This window comes from Vombatus ursinus, unplaced genomic scaffold (genome assembly GCF_900497805.2).
Source record: "Vombatus ursinus unplaced genomic scaffold, bare-nosed wombat genome assembly UNPS02000577.1, whole genome shotgun sequence".
Classification (NCBI taxonomy): domain Eukaryota; kingdom Metazoa; phylum Chordata; class Mammalia; order Diprotodontia; family Vombatidae; genus Vombatus; species Vombatus ursinus.
Genome location: NW_020940355.1, coordinates 7,577,657 through 7,586,836, shown reverse-complemented (window position 1 = coordinate 7,586,836; position 9,180 = coordinate 7,577,657). Strand labels below are relative to the sequence as shown.

The following is a 9,180-nucleotide window of genomic DNA, read 5'->3' as shown; positions in this document are numbered from 1 at the left end:
CACACACACACACACACACACACACACACACACACACACACACACACGTATGTATTATTTTTAGATACATACGTATCTTTTTGCTATGATTTATTTTTCCTATAACTTAATCCAGGTGCAACATCAATTTAAAGAAAACTGCACTGTTATATCAAATATGAAGCTCTGGGCCAGGTGCATCACATAATTTTCTAGTTACAATGAAATTCCAACATACACAAATTAAGAAATCTTGGAGCAGCTAGGTGGTGCAGTGGATAGAGCACCAGCCCTGGAGTCAGGAGTTCAAATCCGGCCTCAGACACATAATACTTACTAGCTGTGTGTCCCTGGGCAAGTCACTTAACCCCACTACCTAGCCTAAATAAATAAATAAATAAAATCTGAAAGAAAAAAAAAAAAAAAATCTTAAGACCCAATGGAACCTGACTGATAAAGCCTTCAAAATTGCCAACATGTAAAATATCCTGTTGGCCCCTTAAGTTTTAGTATATCAAATGATTTCCTACAATTATAATAACAAAAAATAAGGTCAATAAAGATATTTAAATATCACCATAGCAAGGAAATGATGGTAGGTTCTCAAAAGGTATACAAAGTATAAGCTCTGGCAAGTTCCAAGATGAAAAAGCTTCACAAATGGCCTAGTAATGGGCAGGACAAGGACTTAACTAAATTTAGAGAAGCTCCTCACTAATAAGATCACTTTCAGAAACTCTCAAAGAACCATGTAGATATAGAGGTGCTACAGTCTGTGTTACAAGAAGAAGTACACGTGCACACAATGCAATCCAAGACCTTTGGAATATTGAGGTTGTGTTTACACACACACACACACACACACACACACACACTTTCCCCTTTGTATAAAGGCTTCTTCTATTATAGCTTAGGAAATAAACATTAAAAAACTGAAACAAAAAATAAAAATAAAAGAATTGAAACAACTGGCCCACAATAGACCACAAGAAATCCTGCTGGGCTTATAAATTCTAATGATCACTTCCATACAAACGTGGATTACAACATTCCAATAATCATGTTGCCACCATAAAAACAACACAGGTTAGCTGACCCTGTTCTTCTCTATTCAGTAATGAGTAACCTAGAGCAGAAGATACAATCTAAATATAACCCATTTTCAAATAATTTACAAAGAGCTCATAGAAAATTTTTTTAAAAGTCATAATTACTTTGAAAAAGAATTATTTTTCTAACTTCATCAAGTATTCATTAGCTTATTTGTGGGTACTGCTATTTTGCCAATGTGAAACTTTTAACATCTACAATCTCAAAAGTAGTTTATTCAACTATCACAAATTTATTTTGATTCTGTGATCATTGACAGATGCTTGGGGATAACAAGTTTAATACAAAAATAAAAGACAACATTTTTTTTGTCTTCACTATACTGTTCACTAAAGCAACAAGATTAACTAGTAACATTAATGGTTTCAAGCATTTATATTTCATTAACACATGCTGACTTCTTCAAATGCAAAAGAATACAAAAATAAAATTTGCTACTAGTGCATAAGCTTCATAAAAATTCAGTAGACAATTACAGAATTTATAGGCTTCATCTATGTGATGTTAAAAAAAAATAAAAACAGATCTAGAGGCAAAGTACTAAGGTTCAAATCCTTGTTTTCCCACTTACAAATTATATGATCTTGCATTTAACATTTCTGAGCCAATTTTCCCCTCTGTAAAATAAAGGAGCAGGGTCTGGTGATCACTAAAGATTAGGAACTATACGTAATCAGAGAGGTAGTAACTAATTCTATTAAAAAAAAAATTAAAGAAGAAATTAGCAAATATCCCTTTTGCAGTGATTTTGAAATCTTTCTATCATTATCTATGAACTATTTTTATTTTTAAAAAATAATAAATCTGTAGACAGAGAATAAACTTTCTAATTCAAAAATTCAAAGAAATGTGAAAAGGTAAAATCAAAATAATGAAGCATGTAATTTACTTATTTTGATCAAACTATTTTCAAAAACAATAATTGAGGAAGGAAGTGGTTCAAACACAAGCAATGAGCTATACTGTTGTATTGGTTACTACAAACAAAGTCCACAAAAAGGATCATGGAATATCTTTCACAATAAAGATCTTTCCTGAATTGCAGATGAAGCATTCAAGAAAAAGTCACTTCTGATCTTTGAGATTTTTAAAAATAAATTACTGCAAAGCCATTCCCCAAATCACAAACCATTCTTTTTTTTTACCTGATAAGGTGTACTTCGTATTTTAGACTGTCTAACAGCTGCTGCTGCACCACCATAAGTTGTTTTACCAGGGTAAAAAGGAGAATCCCCAAGGTGGCTTGTTTTAAGGATTGAAGAATTCCCAAGTGACTGCAGTGAAAAACAATGACAGACCATAAGCAAGAGCCACAAAACTAATGTGATTAAATACATTATTATTTGGGACTCACAGGAGAAAGTGTTCCAAAGGCAGACAAGTTGAATGCTGGTTTCTTTGAGCTGGTGGCAGTATGCTGTGAGAGTGAATGAGAACGTTGTTCAGCTTCGGGGGACCACAGAGGTGGCCCTGAAGTGTTCTTTGAAACAGTTATATCTGAAAAGTGAAAAAATATACTTATGAATATATGCTCATTTCTCCCCTGGCTATACTACTTTGGGACTTTTTCCACCAATGGCCCAGGAAGCTCATTACTGGGATGACTCCATTATCCTCCAAGATCTCATCAGTCCAGGACCACCACCTTATCTATACTTCTCAGATTGGAGGGTGGAGCCGTGAATTCCAAACCTCCACTTAAGGAAAAAGCTCAGTTCGGTTACCAGACTATACCATTTAAATGAAAAGCAACATGGTAAAACAGAAAAAGCACTGACTCTAGAGTCAAAAGAAGCTATGTTGAAATTCTATCCTTGATATTACTTGTATGACCTTGAGTAAGTTACCCTAACCTCTCCGGGCCTCAGCTTCCTCATTTATAAAATGAGAAGGTCAGACTAGATGGCTTCTGAGGTCCCTTCCAGGTCTGAATCTTTGATTCCTATAAAATCTACCACAGTGATCACAACTAAAGATTACCTTTATCAGAAGCTCTTGAAGAAAAGCCACTGGTAGTTGAGATGTTATCATCATCATGCTGAGAGGTAGAATCTTTGATTTCTTTTACAAATGAGAACCCAGAACTGCCAACTGGGAATGTGGAGGATGTAGATGGCTGACAATGTAATGTTGGGGATTCCAACATGGAGAAATTCAAGTGGCTCCGATGAAGAGAAGGCCTTGTTAAAACATCCGGATAATTTAAAGCAGATCTACTTGTTGAAGGTTCTTAAAGGGAAACCATCAATATAATGAATATGCAATATGATAAAAATGTAACACTATCCCATCAAAACACTACTTATTATCAGATGTACCTACAGGACTAATTTCTGAACCCTTAAGTAAAATTTCATCTCTGCCTTATCGGTTTGAGGTTCCAGTCAACTATGAATGAGATATCTTTTCCTATATTCATTCAACCAATATTTATGATGTATAATGCAGTTCAACAAAAATTTGTTTGGTGCCTATTAAGTACCAAGCACTGTGCTATGCTAAGTTTTGGGAACACAAAGACAAAAATGAAATGGTACCAGTCCTCAAGAAAATTACATTTTACTAGGTGGAGGTAAAGGGACAGGACATGGAACACAATGACACAACAGGTACACAGATAACAATGCAAACTGCATATAAAGTAATAGAGGACACTGATGACTATTGGAGATTAGGAGGGAATCAATAAAGACAGATCCTTCAGTATAGCTAGGAACAACAAGTGGTCTCCTAGCATTCCTAGAATGAGGGACATCCTCTGCAAAGGCACAGAGGAGGGAAATAAGAGCAGGTAGGTCAGTTGGTTAATATGAAGAACACATAAAAATGCTATAAAAAATGTATCTGAAAAGATGGGCTGGAGCCAGACTATAAAGGAATTTAAATGACACACAGATGGGTTTGTATTTGATCTTAAATAGAAAGCTATTAAAGCTTTATGAATAGAGAGAAATGGTCAGACTTGTACATTAGAAATATCACTTTGACAAATGTGTGGATGATGAGGAGTGGAGAGACTTGAGACAGAGAGACTGGTAATCTAGGTAAGAGATATGATAAAGGACTATACTACAGTGGTGGCAATATAAGCATACAGGGATAGAGGCAAGCTATGTTGCGGAAGAAGTAACAATAACTGACAACTGACCAGATATGGAAGAGGGAAGAGTTAAACACCTGAATGAAAGAAGGATGGTGGTGCTTCAACAGAAAAAGATAATTAGGGAGAAGGGTAAGCTTCAGGGAGAATATTAACTCAGTTTCAGTTGGACATATTGAGCTTGAGACATTTATAAGATAACCACCATTATCTTATATGTGTGTGTGTGTGTGTGTGTGTGTGAAAGTGGCCTAAGAGGCCATCTAGTCTAATCCTCAGATTTACATAGGGGATCATAAACGGTCAAAGAGATTTAAGTGACTTGCCTGTATTCATACAGCTATTAAGAGTCAAAGTCAGCACTTGAATTCAGGTCTTCAAAGCTCCAAGTCCAGTATTTTATTCCTTATATCAAACTGCCTCTCTAAGCTGAGCCACCTGTTACTTTTGAATCAATTTCCTTTATCTCTGAGGGTCTATCAGTGATCATAAAATCAGAAAGAAACAAATCGGTAGTAATATAAACTGAAAAAAATATTCTGAGATTATCTATGTATGTCTCTACCTTTTCCTGCTCAAGCTACAGGTTCTGTGAGTATGTACACATGTACATGAGAATCATCCACTTACAAATAACTGAACCCATGGAACTAAGGATGCCACTAAGGAGAAAGAGTACAAAGAAAACAGCCTTGGGAGATATCCAATTCAACCCATGGATGATAACCCAGTAAAGGAGACTAGGAAAGAAGTGAGACAAGGTAGGACAAGAACTAGAAAATAGCAATGTCACAGAAAATCAGAGATAATAATAACTAGGAGAAAGGGGTGATCAACAATGTAAAATGTTAGGAACAAATGCTAGAAAAGGTCAAGAAAGATGAGGCCTAGAAAAAGAGTCAACTGATTTAGCAAATTAAGAGACTGTCCAATCAAGGATGCCAGAATGCAAAATGGTAAGAATTGAAGTGGAGGTGAGAAACTGGATGTAACAAGTTTAGAGGGCATTTTCTAAGTGTTTGGCTGTGAAGAGGAGGAAATATACACAGTATATACACAGTAACTTAAAAAAGAAGGGACAACATAAGTGATTTGAGAGAACAAGAAGGCCTGTGTTTGGTGGTGAAGGAGATACAAAAACATACAAAGCCCCTACTCATAAGCAATTTATAATCATAAGGGAGATCAGACATATTTGAGTACCTATAATATAAAAATAGACACATGGATGTTTAGAAGGGATATTAGAGCAAAATGATATGAGCTAACAGAGAAATTACTTCTGACTACCAGAAGGAAGAAAATCAGGGATGGCCTGATGAAGTTATATCACAGATGTATGTTAATGATGAAAGCAAAAGCATAGAAACAAAGTATAGCTTATGTCTGGGAGTCAGCAAATAGCTTAATCTGATTGGGGCATAGAGTATATATGGGAGAGTGGCATGAAATAAGATTGGAAAAATAGGGGTCAGATTGAATGAAAGTTTGGTAAGCTTTTTTTCCTTTGGTATTGGGGAGCTAATAAAGGTTTGGAGACAATGAAACGACACTATCAGAGCTGTATATGACAAAGATTCACAGAATTTCAGGGCTAGAAGTGATCTTAGAGATCATCTAGTCAAGTGTTTTTCAATTCAAAATGTATTAAATAATGATAAAATGCTTACATTTGCTTCGACAAGCAACTTAATAATATTCTTCCACTGTGTTCTTTGTGAAAGAATTCATATTGTAAGAGAAGGGATACAACATGATAAGAAGTCACTTTCATATAACACTTTACAATTTGAAAAAACACATTCTTTACAACCCTGTGAAAAGTATTTATTATCAGCCTGATTTTACAAATAAAGAAAACTGAGGCTTTGAAGGATTAAGTTACTTGTCCATGATCAGAGAATTAGTTAAGTATCAGGAGTAGGACTTAAATTCAAGGTCCTGGCTTCAAGGCCAGCATTTTAGCCACTACCTCCTAACACTGCCAGGTACACAAGTATAATACAAAGAAGAATGAAAAAGGGCAAAGGAGGAATCCAGGCAACATGCTATAAGAAATGTTAAGAAGGAAGAGTTTACTTTCAACTGAGAAGACAAATCAGGGACAACTACATGGAAGTATAGGTACCTGAGGTGGAGCCTGAAAGAAGTTAAGAGATAGAGAATATATTACATGAGACTTCTAACAAATGTACAGAAGTAAAAAAGAACAAATGAGAAGAAACAGCATCAGTTTGACTAGAATACAAATGTTCAAAACTTCATCTCAGAGTGTCCATCCCATATTTTCAACTGCTAGTTATCTCCACCTATATATCCCCCTCATATCCCCAGAGGTTCAACACATACAAAACTGAATTTCTAAAGCCCTCATCCCCAACTTCTTTATTTTAACTGACAGCACCATCATTATCTCAGTAACTTCAGAGTTATCTTTGACTCTTCCTTCTTTCTTAGCCCACATATCCAGTTGTTTCCCAAATGCTAAAGATTCGATTCTACCTATACAATAGTCCTCAATCCGACCATTCCTTTCCATTCCCATTTCTTGAATACAATGGTATAATAATTTAAAAGCACTGGATATGGGTTTTTTACATTGAAGAGGGAATCAGTAGAGTTAGATGAGCGAGAAAGTGATCAGACTCACGCTTCAAAAATAGTCACTTTTAACAAATATATAGAGGTTAGGTTGGAGAAGAGAGACTGGAGGCATGGGCACCAACTAGGAGACTATTACAACAGTGTAGGAGAGAGATAGTGAAGCCTGAACTAGAATGGTGGCAGTGAGTTAAAAGAAGGGGGCATTATGTGAGAAATATTGTGAAACTAGAAGTGACTTGGCAACTATCTAAGGAGGGTGAGAGAGTGAGAAGTCAAAGATGATTCTAAGGTTTCAAACTGAGGTCATCAGCAAGTTGGTGATATCCTCAATAGAAATATGAGAAGTTTAAGAAGGAGGGTGAATTTTGGGAGAAAGATAAAAAGTTGCTTTGGACATGGTAAGCTAGGGATATTAATGGACATCCAAGAAGGAGATATCCAAAAAGCAGCTCATGATGTAGGACTGGAACTTGGAAAGATACTTTGATGGGATATATAGATCTAAGATTTATCTCAGTAGAGATAATAAATAAGCTTATGGGAGCTTTTGTTTTTATGGTATGTGATCTCCCTGATTATTACAGTCCCTTTTCGGTTAAGCTCAGGTATACAAAGTTAGATGGTAAACTTCTACCTTATAAATCTTGGGATGGCAAGGTAATTGTTCTATTTTAGCAGGTTTTCATTCATAGCATGAAAGCACCTTTCAGCAAATACACAAAATTTATTCTGCTATTTCTAGTAAGGATAAAAGTATACCAAAAAAACTGTATAGTGAATTAATGTTATTTAGGAAAAGGTTAGATTTAGCATTTCTTCTCTTATTAGTTCTATTCACTCTGGCCTTTTTCCAAACTTTTAGAGGAATCCACACCACTGAACACCCAAAATGAACAGATAATAATGCTAATTATTGTAGCCAGTTGACTGCATTTATATAGTTAGAGCTTTCAAAAACATGTATTTTATTAGTGTTCTGTGACGATTAAAAAAAACAAATCAAGAAAAATTTTAACAAAGAATAAATAAATAAATGCCATTCCACCATTGAAGAACTATGAAATTTTCCATGAAACAACCAAATAAAAAAGGACCCATGAAGTTATAGTACCAGAACATATATTATTTATAACTCATTTCTTCTTAGGTAGCATTCATTCAATAATAACTTGGCTAGATTTCAACAATAATTAGGTTAAATGAAAATTTTAAAAATCAAAACAAGTGGAATTATAGCACTAATAACCCATCCTTCCACTTACCTTCTGCAGCACTGACTGTTTGGTCTGGAGTGATCCTCCCATCATTAATAATTGGGTTTTCTTCATCTGTATATAAAAGATGATCATTTTGTGTATTCTCTTGCCAATGTCTTGATTCACTGTTGTCATCTGAATGTACATAAGCAGTTTCATTCTTGATGAAGTACTTCTGCAGCCATGCTGGGACGATGCTCTTAACAGATTCTGTAACTCTACTAAGGACCCCCTGTTGGAAACAAAAACAAACAAAAAACCTGCTGTTTACCAATGTCAAAAGCTATTAAAGATATGTTTCAACTTAATTTTTTTAGAAAATAGCAACACCAAATAGATCTTAAATACAGATATACAACAAGAAGCTACTGAGAAATGATTAGATTCCTCAATATGATCACTACTGAGTACTTCGTTAGTCTTATGTAATTAAAAAAAAAATCAGCTTTTAAAAGTATTTTAAAATCAATTCATACTGTCATATAAAACAATAATCTCTGAGTCTTAGCTATATGTTTTATAAACAATAATAGCTATCAGTAAAAATGTACTAAATTTCTACTATACCAAGGGCTGTGCTAGGCATTAAGCAAAGTTCAGATTCTCAAAACAATAGTATAAAATAGGACAGAGTATATTATTTTCAATTTACAGACTTAATTTCACAAACATTTATTTAGCAGCTATTATGTGCCAAGTGCAAGGCTAGTACTGGGGACACAAAGAAAAAAATCAAAACATCCTTGACCCCAAGGAGCTCACATCCTATATATGCATAAGTAAATACAAGTGCTCAGAAAGGGCTTCATGTAAGAGGCAGCACACGGGCTATGCTTTGAAGAAAGCCTAGGGATTCAACAAAGCAGGTGAGGAGACACTGCATCCCAGAAATAAAGTCAATAGTAAGAAGACATGGAGGCCAGAGGTGGAATACTGGTCATGAATTACAGACAGCTAAAAGGCCAGTTTGAATAGAACAGATCAAGGAAAAGATCTTTAATACTGAAGCAACTAGAAATGCAGAGGGGAACTAGATTGTAGTTGTTGTTCAGTTGTTTCAGTCATGTCTGACTCTTTGAGACCCCAACTGGGATTTTCTTGGCAAAGATACTGGAGTGGTTTGCCATCTCC

The 9,180-nt window shown here is 35.2% G+C and overlaps 1 protein-coding gene across 3 annotated transcripts in view; it reads right to left on the bottom strand.

The window, feature by feature from the left end:
• Nucleotides 1–9,180, bottom strand: part of NUP153 (nucleoporin 153) — a 79,163-nt gene that overhangs the window by 46,692 nt on the left and 23,291 nt on the right. For all 3 annotated transcript variants that reach the window (XM_027875265.1, XM_027875341.1, XM_027875412.1), the window contains exons 2-5: nucleotides 8,056–8,281; nucleotides 3,070–3,318; nucleotides 2,444–2,586; nucleotides 2,235–2,363 (exon numbers count right to left, since the gene is read on the bottom strand). In XM_027875265.1, coding sequence (XP_027731066.1) covers nucleotides 2,235–2,363; nucleotides 2,444–2,586; nucleotides 3,070–3,318; nucleotides 8,056–8,281 — 747 coding nt within the window. The remainder of the gene's footprint in view (nucleotides 1–2,234; nucleotides 2,364–2,443; nucleotides 2,587–3,069; nucleotides 3,319–8,055; nucleotides 8,282–9,180) is intronic.